Source organism: Bos indicus x Bos taurus, chromosome 6 (assembly GCF_003369695.1).
Source record: "Bos indicus x Bos taurus breed Angus x Brahman F1 hybrid chromosome 6, Bos_hybrid_MaternalHap_v2.0, whole genome shotgun sequence".
Taxonomy (NCBI): domain Eukaryota; kingdom Metazoa; phylum Chordata; class Mammalia; order Artiodactyla; family Bovidae; genus Bos; species Bos indicus x Bos taurus.
In genome coordinates this window covers 70,916,858-70,939,819 of record NC_040081.1, presented here as the reverse complement: position 1 = coordinate 70,939,819, position 22,962 = coordinate 70,916,858, and the positions used below count along the sequence as shown (strand labels likewise).

At 43.5% G+C, this 22,962-nt stretch overlaps 1 protein-coding gene across 1 annotated transcript; it reads right to left on the bottom strand.

Moving 5' to 3' along the window:
* Positions 1–5,118: 5,118 nt before the first annotated feature.
* On the bottom strand, positions 5,119–22,872 carry SRD5A3 (steroid 5 alpha-reductase 3). Its single transcript, XM_027544525.1, has 5 exons — positions 22,547–22,872; positions 14,597–14,739; positions 12,615–12,812; positions 8,632–8,766; positions 5,119–7,743 (listed from the first exon to the last, which is right to left on the bottom strand). Exons 1-5 carry the CDS (start codon positions 22,765–22,767, stop codon positions 7,484–7,486), a joined length of 957 nt encoding a protein of 318 aa, XP_027400326.1. The 5' UTR covers positions 22,768–22,872; the 3' UTR covers positions 5,119–7,483.
* Between the last annotated feature and the right edge of the window lie 90 nt (positions 22,873–22,962).

Sequence of the window (22,962 nt, the reverse complement as noted above, 5' to 3'; positions counted from 1 at the left end):
TATAAAGATGAGACAAAAAAGAGACAATTCAACTGCTGAGGTAAAAACCAAACTAGAAGCAACAAATAGCAGATAAAATGACACAAAGGAACAAATATGTGATCTTGAAGACAGAATCACGGAAATCACCCAATCGAAACAGCAGGCAGAAAGACAGATGAACAAAAATGAAAGCAGTGTATGAGATCTATGAATATAATATGTGCCAACCTATGCATAATAGGGGTTCCAGAAAGAGAAGAGAAAGAGGGGAAATGTATTTGAAGAAATTATAGCTGAAAACTTCTGAAATTTAAAGAAAGAAACTGATATAAGGTACAGGAAGCCCAGAAGGTTACAAAAAAGTGAACCCAAACAGACTCACACCAAGACACATCATAATTAAAATGGCAAAATTAAGAGAATATTCTAAAGGCAGTGAGAGAAAAACAAAGAGCCAGTTACACTCCCATAAAGCTTATAAGCTGATTTTTTTTGCAGAAACTTTGCAGGTTAAAAGGGAGTGGCAAGACATGTTAAAAATCCTAAAAGGGAAAAACTTAATGCAGGATTCTCTACCCACCTAGATTATCATTTAGAATAGAAGGAGAGATAGACCTGACCCCACACTAGTCAGAGTGGCCATCATCAAAAAGTCTACAAATAATAAATGCTGGAGAGAGTGATGAGAAAAGTGAGCCCTCCTCCACTGTTGGTGGGAATAAACTGGTACAGCCACTATGGAGAACGGTATGGAGATTCCTTAAAAAACTAAAAATAGAACTACCAATTCCACTCCTGGCATATATCCAGAGAAAATCATAATTCAGAACAGTAAGGATTTCAGCAAAGAGAGCAAAGGGAGATGAAAACATGAGAGAGAGGGTCAGACTGCAACCCTTAAATAAGGACCCAGGTGGCGCAGTGGCAAAGAATCTGCCTGTCAATGCAGGAGACACAAGAGACGCAGGCTTAATCCCTGGGTTGGGAAGATCCCCTGGAGTAGAAAATGGCAACCTACTCTAGTATTCTTGCCTGTAAAATTCCATGGACAGAGGAGCGTGCGGGCTACAGTCCACACAACTGAGCACCTTACTGACAAGGTGGTTGTGGTAGGCAGCCTTAGATGGCCCCACCCACAGTCACCCACACCCTCCTGATAACCCTGCCCTGTGTAATGAGTATGAGCTGATCTAGTGACGCCCTTCTAACAGACAGACATGGAGAAAGTGATGGGACGTCACTTTCAAGAGTAAGTGATAAAGAGGTTGCTTCTGTGTTGCGTTCTCTTGCTTGCCTGCTCTGATGGGAGGTGGGTCCCATGCTGTGAGCTGCCCCACTGAGAGACCCATGTGGCAGGGAACCAGAGGAGGTTCCTGGCCCACAGCTCAGTAGCTAACAAGGAACTGAATCCTGCTGATATTCACATGAATGAGTTTGGAGCAGGGTTCTCCCTCAGGGAGTTTGCTGATGGGACTTCAGCCCTGGGGACATCTTGACTGAGTGAATCCTTGAGGCAGAGGCACCCAGCTAAGCTGCACCTGAAATCCTGACCCACAGAAACTGAGAGACATTTGCTGTTTTACGTTGCTAAGATCTGAAGTACGTCGTTACGCAGCAGTAGATAGCACAATGATGGTGAAGAGTTAGCCATGCGGCCCTCTGGGGAAGGAGCACTCTACGCAGAGGGAACGACCTGTGCAAAGGCCCTAACATGAGAGCATGGCTGATGTACATGTACCAGCAAGGAGGCCAGTGTGCAGGGAGAGGGAATGAAGGTTAGGAGACGAGGTAAGAGAGATGACTGCGGGTCAGATCATATGGGAAACTAGTAGCTTACTGGAGTAACTTTGGCCTTAATCTGAGAGAAACTGGTAGCTGTTGCAGGGCTCTGAGACAGTAGTGACATGAGCTACGTTTTTGAAAGATCACGCTGGCTTATGTTGAGAATCAGCTGTAGAGAATAAGGCAGAAACAACAGATTAGGTGGTTCAGTGATGGTGGCTCAAATCAGGAGGGGAGCTCAAAGAGTTAATATAACAGGGATAACTTCTGGATGCAGAGCCACTGATGGTCTGCAGGCCAAGAGAGAGAGAAGAGTCAAGGAAGACCTCATTGTTTTCAGTTTGAGTAAGTAAAGAAACGGGAGGGCTATAAGAGAGGTGGCGGGTGAGGAAAATCAGAAATTTCCATGTAATCACATCAATCGAGATCTATATTACACACCAAGTAGAGACACGGAGTATGCAATTGGATATATGAGTTGAGAGTTGAGGAATGATGTTTAGAAGTTGTCATATATTTAGAAGTTATCAGTATATAAATAGTATTTCAAGTCATGAGACTGTTATGAGATCACCATCTAAAGATAGAGAAAGGGACCAAGAACTCGGAACTGGCGCATTCCTACATTCAGAAGTCAGGATAAAGAGAAGGAATTGTAGAAAAACCTGGGAAGGAATAGCCAGGGAAGTAAGGAGGAAAGCTCAAGAGTGTGCAGAGTCTTGGAGTCAATTAAACGAAGCATATCAAGGTGAAGTGACTAACTGCTGCATCGGTGTGAATACTGAGAAGCAACCACTAGATTTCACATGGTTGCTGGAGGCTCTTTCAGGAGCAGTGTCAGTTGAGTTGTGTGGTCTGGAGAGTGACTGGAATGGGTTGAGCACTGAGAGGAAAACTGGAGCTAGTAAGGACAAAATAAAACTTTGTAGTTTGGCTGCAAAGCCCCCAGAAAAAGCAGATGCTATCCGGTGAGGGAAATGGGATTAGGTTTTGAAAAGGTATTGTGTCTGCTGCTGGCAAAATTGAGAAGGGTAAAACTTTGCTGACTTAATAGGAAGAAGAACAGCTAACCAGTGTCCTTAGGTAGACTCTAGTGCCCAAGCAGAGGGCCTAGCTTCAACTAGAAACCCAGAAAGACTGCTTTTAGTTTCAGGAAAAAGTTGTAAATGACTTTGAAATGAGCAAAAAAAATATTACTGGTGTCTAGTCTGTCATACTCTTCAGGTTATCTGCACCTTGTCTTTGAACTATTTTATAACTTTGTAAGTCACAGACACTTGGTAGGAATGCAAAAAAATCTTTTCTACAGACATGCAAATGAATTTTGTCCAATGCGGGCACAACTGATTTTCCTCTCCTACTACAGAAGACAGTTTTGGATATATTAAGCAAATTTATTTTAGCATGCCTTATTATCCATATGGGCTTTCCGGGTGGCACGAGTGGTAAAGAACCCACCTGCCAATGTGGAGACATGAGAGGCAGGTTCAATCCCTGGGTTGGGAAGATCCCCTGGAGGAAGGCATGGCAACCCACTCAGGTATTCTTGCCTAGGAAATCCCATGGGCAGAGGATCCTGGTGGGCTACAGTCCATAGGGTCACAGAGTTGGACATGACTGAAGCAACTTAACATGCACGCACGCACATTATCCATTTATGTGTCCGCTCTTTGAAATTCTTTGAGCTGGTTCTAATGTCTTACTGGTTCCTTCACCATGATTTCAATAGAATCTTTGGCACATGTTCATTTTATATTTGTATGAGAATCATGATTATATATTCTTTTAAAAAAAGTATCCTTCAACAATAGTAATAAGGGCAGACAACATACAAGGGCAGATGCTTAGGTGGGTGCAGTGATGGTAACCTGTGGAAGCTGTCTTCCAGCAGCTTCACTCTCCTGAGTCAGAGATGCGACACAGTCAGCAGAGTGGGAGAGTGAATGGAACAGGGATGTTCACTATGACTGCAGCAGTGAACACCGCTTGAGATGAGTGGCCATAAATCTGAAGGGGGATGTTTGGGGACTGTATTTCGCCAGCCATAGTTCAGGTGCATAGGTGCACACACAGGGAAGGGAGGGTTGAATTTAACCAGGGATTGGAGAAAGAAATGGCAACCCACTCATGTTCTTGCCTGGAGAATCCCAGGGACGGGGGAGCCTGGTGGGCTGCCGTCTATGGAGTTGCCCAGAGTCGGACACGACTGAAACAACGTAGCAGCAGTAGCAGTACTTTAGTTAAATCAGCAGGAAGAAGCAATGCAGGGAGGCAAGAGAGTTGGGGATATTACAAATGGATGATAAGAGTGATTCTCTTAAGTACATTAAGGAGATAAAACTTAGAGGAGAGGTGAAGGACAATAATAATGTCATGGTATCAATAGACTGGAGGTCCCAGGGAGGTGGAAGGGCTGTTGGAGTTGCTGTACTAGAACAATGAACTGGAAAGACAGGAGACGTCAATCAGAGAAGCAAAATATTCTACTTGGGACTAGCATCCTAGCATCTGAACATTTGACCGTTTGAGAGTCACTTACCTGCTAACCACCAAACTGCTCTGTTGGTGGGCAGCAGCGGGGATGTTTTACATGGAGTGCTTACTTCCCCTTCTCCTGGATATATTCATATGGTCTTTCTCAGTGAGAAGATTCCATAAAATCAAGTCTTGTTACTTTAGGGTGAACAGAATCTGCAGAATCAGGCAGCACGATGAGCAGCGGCTCCACGGACCACTGTGCAGTTCGCGCACTGCACAGACACCAGGCTGAAGGATGACTGGGCTGAGATCCAACTCAAGATCTGCTTATTAAGCTGCAGTCCCATCCCCAGCTGCCTTTTATGCCCACAAAGGCTCATGCCCTGCTCTCATAGGGATGCTGCCAGAGTAACAACTTTTTAATTCACAGAAAGATGCTATGTAGGCCAGGGACCCCTGATAAAAACTGCACATATGCTACGAGGTTTTTACCCAGAGGGCTAGACTCAGGAGGTAGATTGGTCTTTCTGCAGAGAAATCCCTCGTGTTCTTTTGTCCACTAAGCACTTCAAGTGTTCAGTCCTTTTGAAGGAAGAGACCTGATATTATGTGCATAGGGTAGCTTTTTATAATACAATGTTTATTCAAATAATTAAATTTTGTTTCCCTGAAACCAATATATGTCTTTCTGGATCATCAGTATTTGAGAAAAATGATGAAATACGCATCATGTGACTTAGGGACCACTGCCAACTCTACTGTTTCTTTTCCATTTATCAGAAAAATCTTAGAAGGTTAAGATACTGATAAAAATCAGTTGAATAATTTTTTCTGATAAGCAGATGCTGCTTAGATATGTAAAAAATTTCTACTTGCTCGTTTATTAAGACCTCTTTAATGTTATCAGTTCAAGACAGATTCCTTATCAATGGTCCTTGAATTTTCAGGTAACTTTAGTTATGTAAATGTTTACAGTCTCCTTAGACTATCTATTAAGCTTTATATAAAAATATCAGCAAAGGCTTTTCCTTTTTTTGGGATAGGAATTCTAGTAATAACCACTCACTGAATTAAAAAGGTAACACAGAACAAAGCTTTGTGGACACAAAATCATCCATGCTCACTGAAAGCTCACTGAAAGCAAATGTCAGTATAGAGGCCGAGCTACAACTTGGGAGACTTAAAAACAAAGGCTATTTTTAGCATACTTTTATAGTCAGTTGTTAACCCAGGGAATGCTGTTATGAGGTGGTTCAGTATCATTTCCCTTGAACTTACTAGTAACAGAATGAAAGAGGAAAGCTGTTCAACTAAGCTAGCAGGTTAAGACAGGAACCCTGCCCCCAGGCTATTCCAGGACTACCCGTGGGAAGAATCTACAGACTGTCTCTGGCATTCTCCCTCCAGGCACACAGAATATTTTCACCAATCCAAAGAGCATTGCTGATAGCGATCTTGCAACACAGCAGGATTTTCAATTATTCTCCGCAGTTGAGCTTTCAACAAAGATGGTGACTTTGTTCTGAACCCCTTTGAGGACACCACTACTTCCTTTTTTGTTTCACCTAGAAGTGCAATGTCTGAGCCAGGAAGGTGAAGGGACAGCAGGAGATAGAAGTGTGATGAGGGTGGCGTGGGCGCGGGGTGTACAGGGCGGACAGGGAACCCTCTCTCACAGCCCATGGGCCTCCTCGCAGGGGTGATGATGATTTTACTTAAAAGTACAATGAAATTCCAGAGTAGTAGCCAAATTCCTAGTCTAGCCTAGTATGAAATTGCAAGCTAAAGCAAAATACATTTTTCTCCCCCAATAGTATGCTACTAAAATTTATGCCATTTGTGTGGAAATTAAGACCAAAATGCAATGGGCTTCACATTTCTGAAGTAAGAAGTTTTGTTCCTGAATCCTGAAATGAACATGTCATTTCATTTGAACAGACTGAGCAGCTGATGGAAGTGGCATTTGATTGCTGGGGAGAAAACGCTACTTCAGAAGTGTAAGAAGTTTAGAATATGTGCTGATATACATGCACTGAAAGTCAGATTGGAAAGAATCTAATAGCTTTGGTTTATCACTGCAGATGCAGGTGGGGAGGACATCCTTAGACTATGCATTCCATCTGTGTTGGGTTAACAATGAGGTGCTTTCCCTCATAGCATGGTATACCTGAGCACAAAACTTTAGTAGACTATAATAAAACAGCTGTATAAAAGGAATAGTTAATACCCTGGCCAATAAGCCAGTAAATCTTACATTGCACAAATGTGCAGTTTTTACTGCATTGCTCAGACTATGGTATTATTTTCTACTTTTACACTGTACTTTTATATCTACTTGATTGAATTATGGGTATTTTCTTTAAATACGCTATTGTCAGTATAAACTTTAAATATCTTTGGATTCATTCTATTAAGTTAAAATAAACTCAGGCAGTTATTAATCCAATCTAAGTAACTATGTACAAATGAGGCTACAGCGCTATCCAATCTGGAGTGTCAGTGCCATTCATGAAGGCTTTTATGCATAAATACAAAAATACTTTATTTTTGATACTTTCACTTTTAAGGTACTCCCCAGAAAGGGATGTCAAAAAAGTATTAAATAAAATAGGTTTCAAACCTTCTGTTAAGCTGTGATTTGAGGGGGAGATGACTACTGATGGTTACATTACTGGTAATCTTTGTGTAGTAAGTATAAAATAACTTCAATACACTCACTTTCCCCTGAATCCATCAGTGTGAAATTATACATTGCTCTTATTTTCAAGGGCTATTCTGCTTTGACTGAAATGCAATAAGCATTTACTGAGCACTTATTATATTGCTTATCCTGCTGTCTAGTTAGTTTGTTTGGAGCAAAAACAAAGCCACATGTGAGCTTCTCTCTTCCTTTGTATATGTATGTATTTGTTAGATGCTGTTCATATATTCTTGCCTGGTCTTGTTTTTGAAGCAGCTTGAAGTCTCATCTGCTCTTTATTTTCTAGCAGCTGGTTGGTTCTATAGAACATCTCAGAAAGCACACAAAGCGTTCCCATGTCTGCCGGGAGGAAGGATTTCTTGTCTGAAGACTCATTTTCCGGAGGGGTATGTCTTTGCTCACGCAGTGAAGACTTTGGTAACAGAAATGGAACAGAGTTTCAAGCCATTCCACAGAAACTGTACTTTGGTCTCTAGACTTCCCTGTCCTTAGGAACTGAACCCGTCACTTGGTTTGCATTCTTTATAACTGGAGGCTAACTTAAAACAGAAATGGCAGGAAAGCTTTCCTGTGCTTCGGGTAGGAGATGAATTTGCTTTTGTAGAATTTGTGGCTGAGGAAAGCAGACAGGGCCTGGTTGAAGAAGACATATGTTACCACGAGCCACCAAGTCAAGTTGTAGAAACCGAAGGTGACAGCCATGGAAATGTAGATCAGCAGCTCTGCCAAGTAGTTAGGGGAAGAGACGTATTCAAACCAGTCTCCAAAAGGGATTCGGTGGTTACAGTGAATGACCACTCCTGAAACGGGAGAAGATACCCTTAACGTCTGAAGTTGCTAGAAGAAAGTTTTACCACTTTGCTCCCGAAGTCATTTATAAAAACTCAACCAGAAAAGGATGTCACAGACCTGTACAAACCACCATGCTATCACCACCTCCACTGTCAACCTACTACATGTCAGAAAGTCACAGACTGAAGTTATACTAACTGTAAATAAGCACAAAAGAAAGCCTGTTTCTCCAACAATCCTCCAAGCTAGTGATGAAGAGCTCAGATTCCAGAGTCAAACTGCATGAGTTAGAGTCCTAGCTTTGCCACTTACAAGCTGTGTAATTTTAGGTAAGTTGCTTAACCTCTCTGTGCCTCTGTTTCCTCACCTGTAAAATCAGGGTAAGACTGTATTTGCCTCAAGCGAGTACTGTGATGTTAAACATAAAGCGACTCAGAACAGGGCTGGCACAAAGCAAGTGCCTGATAAATGTTGAGTAGCACTGTTCAATTTTTATTATCTCAAAAAGCCTAATAAAAACTGTATATGTGATAAGTCAGTACAAGCTAACTAAAAAAGTTAAATTTTTTTGCTTTGGCTGGAACGATACTAACTTGGCACAGTAATGGTAGTGCTGACATGCTGGTTCGACACTTATATGCAGTGCAGGCCCCAAAATGTGGGCACAGCATAGAGTCACAGAATGTCAGGGCTAGATGGTGCCAGCGAGGGCTGTCAGTAAAATGCTCTCGTTTTACAGATGGGAAGATCAAGACCCAGAGAGTCTTGTCAAAATGAGTATTTGATAGATTGATTAGTTGACTAATTAGAGCAGGAAAGAAAAGAGAGAAAGAATAAGTACATTTAACTCCTGAGGGCTAAAACCCCCCAGTCAGTGGTTCTAAAAGGTATCTTACCTGCTTTGTTTTTCCTGAGATTGCTGAGAATGACATGACATTTATACTGATGGGCAGATGACCAGATGAACATCATCATTCCGAGGATATGGAACCACCGAGCCTGCATCAAGAGATTCTTCCCTATCACATAGACTACAGAAATAAGAATTACCTATTAGCCAACTCTGCAAAACTTCAGAGGCTCAGCGCATTAAAAAAATTATACAGTCTGCAGAACACAATTATCCACTTATTTGGTTCCTTATGACTAGAAAACCACCCTGATACCATTTCCCAAGCACAGAAGGGAGAACACTGTCCCTGTGGATGAAGGAGGTATGCTCCTCAGCTAGGGGCAGCTTCAGGGCTCACTGGCAGAGAACTCCAGATCGGCACATTCTCCTGCTCCTTCTTCAAGTGCTTCAGGCACGGGGATCACCTCTGTGGGTCAGCTTCCACTCTTGTGATGTATTCTTGTGTGGTAAGACCACTCTGCATTTTTATTGCTAAGCCTGGTTTGATGTCTTCTTTCTTGCAGTCTGCTGTCAGAAAAACACTTTCTGAAGGATCTCACCTGAGCCATTTCTAGGGAAACTTTGAATACTGACTTGACTAGCTCCAGCCAATGAAGAAAATCACTGCAAGTAAAGGTGAGGGGCGGAGCTTCTCAAAAAGGGAAATGTAAACTGCAAGATAAAGACCAAAACAATATCCTGTTCTGATTAAAGAGAACCCAGTCAAGAGATTTTGTTTCAGGAGTAGAAACACTCAAGGTTCCATCTTTCTTTTTCTTCTCCAGGTACTAAGAAGACAGGAAGAATGAAGGTTTTCTAAGGACTGGCATCAGAAAAGCAAACTAAGGACTTCCCTATGTTCAGCAGGAAGCAGTGAGCTGAGTCAGGGACTTGACTGAAGAAAACAAAGCTGTTCACTGACAGTGGGGAAGAGCCTAGGCTCTGGGGCCGAGAGGGAGCCCCTAACAATTGATCTAGGTACGAGAACCAAGGATCGAGCTATTCCATATGGGTACTTGGAAGCAGGACTCAGCTAGTGACAGCTAATAACTAATGACAGTCCACGAAGTCTAATTGAGTTAATTTTTTTAAAAAACAATGTCTCTTAATGTTTATTAGGTTTAGCCATTTAACTAAGTGGTTATATTTTTATAAGTTAAAAACAAACAAAATATGAAAACCAGTTCTAAATCAGAGGGCTTTAAGAGCAAGTCACCATAGGGTTAGAAGTTGCAGAGTTCATGTCACTGCCAAGTCACCTACTCTAAAGGCAGAGAAATTACCTATGAAGGAAAAAAGATTTTTCAGAGTAAGTTGGAATTACAATACAGGAAAGAGAAGGCAGGCAGAAGGCTATTTACTGAGGGTCTGATCTGTGTAGTATTTAATGATTTGTTTATTTATTCATTCCTTATGGAGTGTCTACTGAGTGTGGCATCGCTCATGAGGGATAAAGCAGTGGGAGTCAGGTCAGATCCTAGTCCTCATGAACTCACATTCTAGTAGCAGGAGATGAAACAAGTTTAAAAAAATCAATAATCAAGATAATATAATCAATAATCAAAATAATATAAGGGCGAGATGGGGCTCTGAAGAAAAAAAACCACAGAACAAATATAATAGAGTGACTAGGGGCAGACCCTCTAGACTCTGAAGACAAGGAGACGTGAAAATCTGGGTAGTTTACAGATACACTTTCCACTTTCATAAGAACCCTCTTATGAGTTCTTGTGTATGTCCCCAATTCCAGATAAAGGTTCTGGAGCTCTGATAAATTAAATAAGCCAGAATTCAGACTCAAGCCCATCTGACTCCCAAGCGCCTGTGTATCAGACCATGAAGCGGGCATATGCCCCAGTGTGCTTTCTTCCAATGAATTCCTGAAACCAGTCTTCCCCAGCCTGCCCCAAATGACTGCAGATGACCTCTTGAAGGACAGGTAGGTGAAACTCAAGTTTCAGAAACCTTCAGAAAGGAGTATCTACAAGCTATTTTGTGGGTGTCTCAACAGCCTCTCCTTGACTGTTTCTACAGGAGGAAGAGCAAAAGCTGGGGTCCAGGCCAGCAGAGGAAACTCCAGGAGAGACACGTCATGCTGACAGACTACAAGCTAATAGGTTACCAAAGTGCTCTGGAAAGTTCCTTTGGGTGAAAACCTAGGACTGTTCTTCAGGAATGACAGCTCAAATAGTGACATGGGCTGAAAAGAATGCCACAGCCAAAAGCTGAGGGAGGAAAAACTGACTTAAGCTCAGAGAAATCAGATGGAGAGATGCCAGCTGAGTGTGGCTGGAGCCAATAAATAATTCAGGAATTGAGAAATATAGTCAGTAAGTTGTACTTTAAAATCATTCCTCAAGCCATGGAAGCCTTGGGTGGTTCTACAGCAACAGAGAGAGGCTGCTCCAAAGGCACTCAGCACGGAAATCAAACCTGCGGAGAAAGCTTACTCACTGAGTACTGGAAACAGCCAGACCATGGGCTCAACGGACGAGGAGGGATAGAGCAGCTTTAGGAAACAGAGACTTGGGTTTAGAGAAAACAGTTGTGAATGATCTACCCTAGCATGTGTGGGCTGATGGATACTAAGGGTGCAAGATGAAGTTAACCTCAGCATTAAAAACTCACTTCAATCACCCAAAATGACTTGAAATCTTTATGATAAACATGCAATGTTTTTGTAAAAAAAAAAAAAAAAAAAAAAGATGGTCAAATATGTCAGATATCCCATCCTCCCTCCCCTCCACCACCCCAGCCCCCAAAATCACATTTCATTTCCTCCTCATAAACCAAGGTTGTGATTTTGCTTCCCTCTTCTTAGCAAGTGAGAGCTTCGGAAGTGTTAAGACACAACTTTGATTTACTACAGTACTCTTCTGCCCTCCCCTCTCAGGCTGCCTCACTTGAGAAAAGCTTTTTTGTAAGGGGAACCACCACAAGAACTAAATGGCAATAGAATGGCTCCCTGCCTCCTCTCAAATCCCAACTTGTCACCAGGAGCTGACCCACCCCTTCCTCCTCTGGTGTTCCATGATTTCACCCTGCACAACTTCACCTTCCCCAACCTCACCCCTCCACCCCAGGATGACAAGGCTTTGGTGAGACAACTGGGCTGGCTGGCCTTTTTCCTGCTCCAGTGAGTTCCCCTGCTTCCTGTTCTACTCCTGACCACACTGCCTCTTTCTTTCCAGACTAACCCACAGGAGTTCACTGACTTCAGTCCCACTGAGGGAAACCCCGTGGCCCATTTCTTCATCCCTAAACCAAGCCTCCTGAGGACTCTGCACTGCACTCTCTTCACTGAAGGCACTGCTGCTTATGTTGGTGTCTCAGGTTTCAGCAGTTATAGTTAATGTGATGTGTACCTGCTGGGTACCCTTGGGCATGCTGACTTGTTTAATTTTTAAAATTTTTATTGGAGTATAGCTGCTTTACAATGTTGTGTTAGTTGCTACCATACAGCAAAGTGAATCAGCCACAGATATACATATATCCTCTTCTTTTTTTGGATTTCCTTCCCATTTAGGTCACCATGGAGCACTCAGGAGGGTCCCCTGAGCTATACACAGTAGGTTCTCATTGGTTATCTATTTTACACATAATCTCAATAACGTCAAACCCAGTCTCCCAATTCATCCCAACTCCATCCCTCTCTCCCTTGGTGTCCACACATTTGTTCTCTACATCTGTGTCTCTACTTGGTTGCAAATACGATCATCTATACCTTTTTCTAGATTCCACATATATGCATTAATATATGATGTTTATTTTTCTCTTCCTGTTTATTGTTCTATTATTTTATGTTTATTGTTCTCTTTATGACAGCCTCCAGGTATGCTGAGTTTTTAAAGCTACAATTAGAGCCCAGACTCCTCATATGCCAAGTGGATTGGGCAGGTCTCTTACTTTCCAGCTTCCGTAATGCCTGGTGGGGAGAGTCTCTCACATACTCAGTGACTCAGCTGACAGACCCCAGTGACCACTCACCGTTCCTGCCGTCCAGGGGCACTTGGCTCAGCACAGTTAGGCCAACAAGGACATAGTACACAAGTCCAAAACAGTACTGCACGGCGTGGATCACGGCATTGGAGAAGACACTGACGTAGACGCACTCAAACAGTCTTCGCAGGCTGTGCAGCCACAGAAACACTAGCACCAAGAATGCAGACAGTGCGAGCTCACCCCCTACGATTCAGAAGGGAACATGCTCAGCATCTCTCTCCAGGAATAGTCCAGTTATGTCTGTCCTTACTGTTAGGCACTATTAAACAAGACCAGAGCTAGGAAATGGTACCAGATATCATAAAGTCTAACACTGCCATTTTTAGTGGCAATGAGGAAGTGAGCCAAGTGGTCAAGGAATTTGGCTAGTGACAGAGTAGAGACAAACTCAGGTCTCCTGTCTCTACTTTGTGATGTGAAAGCCATCTGGGTTATGGGGCTGGGAAGGGTCTGTGCTCTCAGAACCCAACTCCACAGTTTCTGGGTCCCTGACATGCATCCCCATTTGAAGATGGTCAGGAAGAGTTCCTGGATGACTTCTGAGCCAGGCCCCCTGGTGGGATGCCTGAGGTCAGGGGGACACGTGACACAGGAATGTACAGAAACAGAAAGGGGCATGAAAATGGAGTGGGAAGAATTGTGCATTTCTTTTCATACTAAGAGGCAAAAAAATGATACTTTTGGGGGACTGTGAGCCTTGAAATCTATCTATCTGCCTTTTGCCCCTCTGCCCCAAAAGAAGTCAGAAAAAATGCTGGTTTTTAAAATGACATAAAATCTACATTTTTCAAAAAATGTTATCATACAACATAAATATACATTAAGAACACAGCCTAATAGATTTTTACAAACTAAACCCATATGACCAGATCCAGAAATGGAAGACAACCAGCAGGTGCTTGGGTTCCCTTCCAGGCACTGCCCCTCCCCTGACTCTCCGAAGGGTACATTCTATGGAGACTTCTGTCATATTGGCTTGGCCTGCTTTTCTCTTTTATACATAGTAAAAATCTAGTTCTAACTCTTCAGCAACAGGTTAAAACAATCAAATAAAACTCCTCACAACCACCCTCCAAATACCAGAACCCCATGAACCCTCCAGTACACAAATGAAGGCATAAAGTGTTAAGTGGTGAAGTGGGATTCACTCTGGTATCTTCCCCTCCCAAGTGGGCTCCGCATACTTTCCCCGTCTGACTGTCACCTTTTGCAAAAAGTTCCTCTGTAGATACAGAACAAGGACTGTTCCTAGAGAGCCAGTGGTTTGGCTGCTGGAACAAAGGACAGTGACAGCCCCAGAGCAATGTGTTTCTAACTCTTCCCCTCTCCCGCTGCCCGACATTAACTGAGGTCATGTTATGGTTTTCGCCTTCAATTCCTTACTTTTTAAATCGTTCCGTGTATCCTTTATTCAAGGCACAGTGAGGCCAATCTAAAGGCTACTTTGTAATCATCTGGTCAACAACTATTTCCAGTCAATTTTATGATATAACCAAAGCCCCACAGCAAACAAACCTTTTTAATCCATGATTTAAAAAGTAATTTTCTCTCAAATTTCTGGAGTCTGGAGGCACAATTTTGGTTGGAACTACATATATGATAAATGTTTCAAGGCAAACCTGAGGAATCTTAAAAGTTTTTCCCCTTAATTGTAAAGACTTCTGTATAAATTTATCAACAGTACTAAAAATATCAGAGGGAGAATGGCCAGTGCTGTTTAGCACAGCACTTGCTGGGAAGTCAGGGATGAAGAGTTGACTTGGAGCTCTGGCCATGATCTCAATGAAGGACCTGAGGCCTCCTCCTTGGCCATCTGGCTATGATCCACGCAGAAGCCTTTCTGCCCCCACCCTTCACCCGCTGAGGAGGAGCCTGAGAGAAGCTATGAACTACCCAGAACAGCTTGCCGCAGGCAGGAAAGTCAGGAACAGGACGCAAGGGTTGGAATTAGCCAGGGGAGTTGTTACCTCGGAACTGCGCAGTCCCAAGAATTCTGAGCAGACCGTGAAGCCAGTTTGGAAAAGGTGCTCCCATGAACAGAGAGTGGGTAAGGCTCCAAAGCAGAAACCCGTTCCACAGCACTGAGATGATGTAGAAATGCGAAAAATACCTGCCAAGGGAAAACAGGTTAGATAATGATCAAAGCAGATCCACTTGAAGCTATTATGCTAGAAGACTATTCTTTTCCCTCATGCTGCAAGCATAGTTTTGCTTTTTTAATAGAACCTGAATCCTACAGATGTTCAGATTTTTGAAATTTCCTTTCAGATGATAGGACTGGTTAACTCATAGGAAAAAGGTTTCCTGAGGTTAATAAGAACACGAATGGCCTTGTTAAATTTAGATTAAAGTTAACGATCTGTCTTATCTTCGGGTAACAAAATTGGGCTCAAATTCAAAAATAGAGGGCCCCAGGGCCTGACAGGGAGAGCCTAGACTGTGCTACCACAAGCCAAACCTGTGGAAGATTTCTAAATCTCAAGTAATATTGCTGCAATAGCCATACAAGTTACACAAGATTTGCACAATCACATGCTCATAGGGCTGCAAGAAACCTTAAATAGGTCTTCTGATTTAGTGTCTTTCTAAATTGTGTCGACCTAAATTACTTCTATGATAACATGACAAATAAAAACTCATAAAACTAGCTATCAACTCCTGATGGGTACAGTCTAGTACAAGTATAGTGTGTGTGTTACCATCAACAGAGTAACAAATGAAATAAAACCACAAAAGCAACATAAATTGCAATTAACAGAGTTAATTTTACTTGAAAGACAATGTTGGTTTGCTGCAATACCTGGTATGGTACGAGGGCCCACCACGGGTTTTTTCGAGGTCTCTTTACCTATTCTCTATTTGAATCAACTTAAAATCTTTCTGACTCTGCAAGTTGCCTGGACATCACCTGGCCTTCCCTGGTCTTCAAAGCATCATAGCTATATTAAGCCTTCCTTCTTGTCTCATTAATCTGTGATGCAGTAAGACAACCTGGAGTCAAGAAGACTACACACAGACTCAAGAGACTCCTCTTCTAGGTGATCCAGAATATGCTTCTATGTCCCAGAACTCACAGTCCGCTAGAACATGCCCACAACCCAGTCTAACTAACGCTGATCTAAGCTGATCATTCCATAGCAACCCACTTAATTCTCCCACCACTGTTACAAATTCTGTCACTAGATCTGTCCTGAGATGTCCTGTTAATCCTGATTCAGCTCTTCTTCATGCAAAAGAGCTTAGTTCAAGCATGAGTGTCGATTCTGCCCCCTCTGCCCCATCCCTAGACCCTGGCCTCTGGTTGCCTACCAGAGTCTTCCTTAAGACACACTTCCTAGAACTGAGCCCAGGTCTGGTCTGAGCCAATACCTCAGAATGGCAGCAGCGCCTTGCTCTGCAGGCTCCCATGGAAAGAGGAGGGGACAGCTTCTGAGGGGCAACTTTAGAGCCACTTTACCAATTTCATTTTTTCAAAAAAAGAGTACTGAGCACTTCGAACCTGCTAGGTGATGTTCTTGGAGCTGGGGATGCAGCAGGGAGCAGACCAGGTGCCTGGCTTGCTGAAATTTACCTTTCAGCAGAGAGTCAGCAAATGAATCTGCAGACATCCTGCCTGATGCTGGGTAATGGGACAGAGGTGGTGCAGAGGAGAGGTCATTCTGGATGGGTGGATGGACAACGACGGCCCTTCTAGAAGTGATGCTTGGCTAGAATGAGTAACCCTTGTGAATTTCTAGGGAAAGTTTTCTAGGCAGAGGAAACAGCAACCACAAAGGCCCTGAGGGACAATAAATGACACCTATATAGATAGTGGGCTTCCCTGGTGGATCAGTGGTAAAGAATCTGCCTGCCAATGCAGGAGATGTGCGTTCAATCCGTAGGTTGGGAAGATCCCCTGGAGAAGGAAATAGCAACCCACTCCAGTATTCTTGCCTGGAAAATCCCAGGGACAAAGGAGCTTGGTGGGTTACAGTCCAAGGGGTCCCAAGAGTCAGACATGACCTAGCGACTAAACAACATATGGACAGTGCTAGAGCATGAAAAAGGAGGGAAAGATGCTATGGGGTCCTGTAAGGGCACTGGCTTTTAAGTGTGATGGGCCAGCGTTCGAACACAGTGACTTGAAGGAATAATCTATGTTTTAAAAATCTAACAGAAAAGTTCTGGAGATGGACAGTGCTGATGACTGCACAACAATGTGAATGGACTTAAAGATGCTGAATTGTATACTCAGGGTTAAAGTGGAAAAGGTTATGTCATGTATATTTCATCACAATCCAAAAAAAAGGGAGTATGTGAGAGAATATATGTGTGTGTGTGTGTGTGTGTGTGTGAGAGAGAGAGAGAGAGAGAGAGAGAAAGAGAGAACATAGCTCATTCATTTTGGTCATTGTTCAAAAAAATCCCTCTGGTACTTAGGTAAGAGGATCATCTAGTTGTGGGAAGACCAGTTAAGAGTATTCATCCCATCTTCCCAACAACCCTGGCAAGTTTATCTTCATGTGGCAGATGAGAAAACAAAGGCTCGGAAGGTTCAGTTACTTGTCCAACACTTCCCAGGAAGTGGCAGTGTTTGGCTCCAGACTCAGCCTCGATGACCCTGAAGTTAAAAGTCACGTGGCTGTGCTCCTGGTCATGTGGTCAAGATTTGTTTGAACCTACTTTTCCACCTCTACCATTACACATACCAATTTATACCAAATCATGAGTCATTCAAGTCACTCACATGTTTGATATAAGCTGCTAAGCCACATTTTGCTCTGCCCTACTTGTGCCATAGGGTTTTGATTGACAGGCTGACTTGTTTTTCTTATTCCTACATTTTGCACATTCTCTCTCATTTTGTTTGCCTGATTCCTGCTACATGAAATGTGTTCTACTCTTTATTTGAGGTTGTATCTCTATTTATTTATTAATTTTGTTGTGCTGGGTCTTCGCTGTGGCACTCAAACTCTTAGTTGCACATGCAGGATCTAGTTCCCTGAGCAGGGATTAAACCCGGGTCCCCTGCATTGGAAGCGTGAAGTCTTAGCCACTGGATCACCAGGAAAGTCCCATATTTCTTTTTGAAAAGACCCAGGTCTAGCCTCAAAAGCGGATTGGAAAACTCCACTTCCTTCTGTTCTAAATACTCTCCCTGTTTTTCTTCCATTCGCACTATGCTTAATTGAAGTGAGGCCTTGGGAGCAAGGATACAGTGACCCTTACGGTAACACAGGACTGGGCACCAAGCAAGCACTCCTCTGACTTAACCAACAGTTTGATGTCTATTATAAGCCAGGGACTGCTCTAGCTCGGGAGGTACAGCAGTGAACACAAAGGACAACAATTCTTGCCATCATGGAGCTTATATTCACAGTAACACACAGAAGTAAAATTTATAGCACGTCAGTAGGTGATAACTGCTAATGAGAAAACTAAAGCTGGGAAGAGGAATGCTGGGTATGGCAGCATTATATTTTTAAACAGGGTGGATAGGGCAGGTCTCACTGTCAAGGTAGTATCTGAGCAGAATTATACGGAAGTGAGAGCATATACCATCTGGCTATTTGGGGGAACAGCTTTCCAGGTAGAGGAAACAGGCAGCGCAAAGGCCCTGAGGTGGGAGAAAGAACAAGCAGAGAGAGACCCAGAAAACTGGATTAGAGCCACAGGAGGGGCAAACTATAGGACCTCAGTGAGGTGGTGAGAACAAGATTGTATAAGGTTTTGGACTCTTCTGTGAGTTGGAAGCCACTGGATAGTTCTGAGCCAGGAGATATGCTCTGATTTAATACATATTTACTGATTGCCAGAACTGATCCCAGGACCAGATAGGGGAGTTACAGGGTTAACTAAGGAAGGAAACTAGGCTTCCTGGTGGCTCAGTGGTAAAGAATCTGCCTGCCAAGCAAGAGACGTGGGTTCAATCCCTTGGTTGGGAAGATCCTCTGGAGGAGGAAATGGCAACCTACTCCAGTATTCTTGCCTGGGAAATTCCATGGACAGAGGAGCCTGGCAGGCTATACAGTCCAGGCGGTCCCAGAGTTGGACATGAGTGACTGGACACAAGCGTGTGCATACATACATACACACCAAGGAAGGAAACTAATGGTTACTGAGTTCTGCCTAGGTGCCTGGCCCTATGCTATGTGCTTTAATATCATCACCACCTATATGACAAATAGGTTCTATTACACTAACAGTCTAATCCATACTACCACTTCTTGCCTGGAGCACTGTTAACAGCCTCTCATCCAGTCTTTCCCACACAATGGCAAGTCATTCTTTCAAACATAAATCACATAATGCCACACCCCCATTTCCTCATCCTAAAGCTGCTTTCCATACACTCAGAATAAAATCTAATCTCCACCATGGTCCATAAAGCCCAATGTCTGTTCTGGCCTCCTGAAATGAACTCATCTCCTGCCCTACTCGTTTCTGATCATCCTTTCCAGGGCTGTCACTGCCACCCACATCTTGCTCATGATCAAGTAACCAGCTGGATTTCCTCTGAAGCACTTATTACCATATGAAATTGTCTTGCTTGTTTTAAAAGATTTGTTTACATATTTACTGCTTTACAAAAACCAAGGTTCCAAGGAACCTCGAACAGCTCTTGGCAATAGTACATACTCTATAAACACTGGTTAAATAAATAAATGAATGAAAGAGAAGGTACCTCAGCCAAAGTTACTCTCAGAGAAACTAGTCAAGTTAATCAATAAATCAAACCTAAAATCTTTTTTCTTTGATTCATTCAAAACATTGACTGAGGACTTTATTATTTGTCAGGCATTGAGCCTAGGATATGGCAACAAACAAGACAAATGTAAATGTATGGAATTTACAGCCCAGAGTAGGGATTCTTGACATTTTTCTTCCATGGACTCCTCAGGCAGTCTGGTGAAGGCAACACACCCCTTCCCAAGCCTAAAATACATGGGGATACAAAGGAAACCCAATTATACTGAAATATAGGTTACACAATCACTAAGAAACATTTGTGATATATGTGCTTAATTAAATGTATTAAATAATGAGACACAGTGGATGATAATACAGTATTTTTATATAGTGATGAAAATGTTCTTAGTCTCTTCAATAATTTTAATATAGTATTAAATTGCAGGTATTGCCAATTCTACTGCAGATATTGCTAATTATACTGTGGTTTGTTGATTCAATTCATCACTAAGAAAATGGTGAATTACAGCTAGAGATTAGTAAAATAAAGGTGTAATTTTCTCCAATCCAATTTGTGATGAGTTCTATCCATAGATCCTCTGGATTTCTGGTTAGGATCCCTGAACCCCAGTAGGGAAAGACTGGACGATTCTCTTTCTCTAGAGCTGAATTTAATTAAAATGTTTCTATAATATTTTGAAATATTAGAAATAGAAGTATTTCCATGTGCACTATGAAAATCAAGAGCATTGTGACTCATGTTTGAGGTCAAGTATTTATTCAGACTTTCTGGGAAATCAAAACTCCAGGAACCAAAAGAAAACAAGAAAAGCAGTATCACCTTAATTAAAAAAAAAAAAAAAAAATCTACCAGACAGGGATTATGGAATCAAACATTCCATGAACTCAATTAAGGTTTAATTCTTTACCATTTATGAAAAAATAATTCCTCCCAAATTAACTTGAGCTCTTAGGTACAGAAACATGATTCACAGCTGCCTGTTTGTAAGTGTAAAAGTTATAGGCTTATTTTCATTTTTAAGAGTACTACTGAATTTTGAACAAGGAAAAGTCCTTCAATATAGCATCTAGACATTTTTGACTTTCATTATTGGCCTGGAATAGTTGTACCTGCTCTAGAATAAAAAGAAATTTCAGCTTCAATTTAGGGAAAAAAAAGTCAAACAAAACACCAGAGGATGGTCCATTCTAGAATTCTGGAAGAAGAAAAAGGTGTAAATTATTTCATAATATAGTAGAAATTACAAGCAGCCCAAAGAGCACCCATTTTGCAATAATGAATAAGGAAAAGGTACAAAATCTGTTTCTTGGCTGCCATATGACCACAGACTGGAGTAGTAAGAGGTGGGGTATGGGAGCCAAATAAATAGGTAAGTGCAGGGGATGATTTGAAATGTGCCCTTTTATCAGTGACACTAGTATCTTTTTTAAAATTCAGAAAGTAAATTGTTAGAATTCACTCTCAAAACAAATAATTGTTTTCTTCACGTTGTAACATTAAAAAAATGACAATCTAGGAATGTCCCTGCTGTGAAGTAGAAAAGTACTTACTACATTCAAGTCCTGATTAAAAATAGGGTTGCTGCTGCTAAGTCGCTTCAGTCGTGTCCGACTCTGTGCGACCCCATAGACGGCAGCCCACCAGGCTCCCCCGTCCCTGGGATTCTCCAGGCAAGAACACTGGAGTGGGTTGCCATTGTCTTCTCCAATGCATGAAAGTGAAAAGTGAAAGTGAAGTCGCTCAGTGGTGTCCGACTCTTCCCGACCCCATGGACTGCAGCCTACCAGGCTCCTCCGCCCATGGATTTTCCAGGTCTGAGTACTGGAGTGGGTTGCCATTGCCTTTTCCCGAAAAATAGGGTTAGGGTTGACAGGACATTTTAGCTTAAAAAGAGCCTCTAAGAAACAGGTTTAATCACAGTGTTTGAAGCATCTACTTCTTCCCAGATGGCGCTACTGGTAAAGAACTCGCCTGTCAGTGCTGGAGACAAGAGACATGGGTTTTATTCCCGTGTCGGGAAGATCCCCTGGAGAAGGGAATGGCAACCCACTTCCGTATTCTTGCCTGGAGAATCCCCATGGACAGAGGAGCCTGGCAGGCTACAGTCCAAGAGGTCGCAAAAAGTCATACACGACTGAAGTAACTTAGCAGGCATATGGTCTTCTTCCCAGGGCCTCATTCCCCTTCCTCATTCCTCAAAATGACCTAGCGCTTGCTTCTCAGTGTTACATCTGGTGAGTATTTCTCCAACAGTCAGAAATGGGAAGCCAAGTTTACTTACACCCTTTCCCATCTGCAGACCTGGGGAACAGCCTATTTGAGGTTTAAGCGATAATCAAGATATTTTAGTACATCAGAAACCCTATCACATTTCACCATAGTCTTTTCTGAACGCCAATTTAGGCTGTATCTCCAAAAAAACGCCACTGCTATATACCTACCATCAAGAAGTGTTTGGCCCACTCTTCTCAGTTATGTTCTAAATTTAAAGTGAAAACACATGAAAAAAACTCCCCGGACTATAATAAGCCTTACAATTTTTTCAACAATTATATTGAAGGCATAACGATTTAATCTCTCATTTAACTTAGTTATGAAATCTGTTGAGCCATATGGCGCTTAGGGACCACGCTTGCCTAAACGTGCCATCTTGGGCAACTTTCTCCCGGGGCACCTGCCTTGGTGCGGCTGATGGAGGTGGCGTCTGTTAGTGACCAGCGTCTCAACCTTCGTCCTGACTGTTGACTGTGAGGGAGACAAACAGGGGACACGAGACATGGGAGGGCCTGCCTTCATTTCTAGTGAGTCTCGGCGACCTCAAGTTAGGTTATGAGTCCCTAGAGTGCAGGACGGCGGAAAGAGAAACTGGGGACAAAGGAGACTTTACCGCCTGGTGACCAGCCCTAAATTTGGAAGCGCAGCCATTTCCCCCGAAGGAAAGGCTACGTTGAGGCCACAAGTTTACGTTCCTGCGCCCCGGGAGGTGCGCGTGGCTCAGCTTCCTCTGTGTCTCCGGACACTCCGCCCCTAGGGCCGCAGAGCTGACGCGTGCAGTTGCGGGAGGGCGGGCAGGGGTAACGCCGCCTCGGGGAATCGGCCTGGGCTTCCCGGATCCGGTCCGCGCCGGCTCCGTGCCCACCTCTGCTGCCCCCTGCCGGTAGCTCGAACAGGGCGCCCCCGGCTCTCCTTGACTTGGCAACCAGGACTCGCGCCCGTGCGCGGTTACCTCTTGGGAACATCAAAGGCCCGGCAGGCGGCCGGGCGCGGTGGCGCCCCTTCCTTGGTTTTTCCATAGCGGATCAGGTCCTGGAAGAACGCGCAGCCCGGAAGCAGGCCGGGCGGCACGAGCTGCAGCAGCAGGGTCAGTAGGAAGGTGGCAGCAAGCGTGAGCCAAAAGGCGCGCAGCGGGTTCAGCGCCGAGACCTCGGTCCCCGCCCACGTAGCCATAGCCGGCAAGCCCAGCTATCTAGCTCCCCCGGCCCCCGGAAGACCGTCTACTCGCTTGCGGTGCGCGGGCTCAGTCGGGCGGGACGTCTGGGCGCAGCGCGGGGCGGGGACGCGCTTGGCCCCGCCCTGGACACGCCCCCCTGGGACGGAGCCACCGCCCCGCCACGCGGGTTCGCGGGTTAGGGTCAAGTTGGT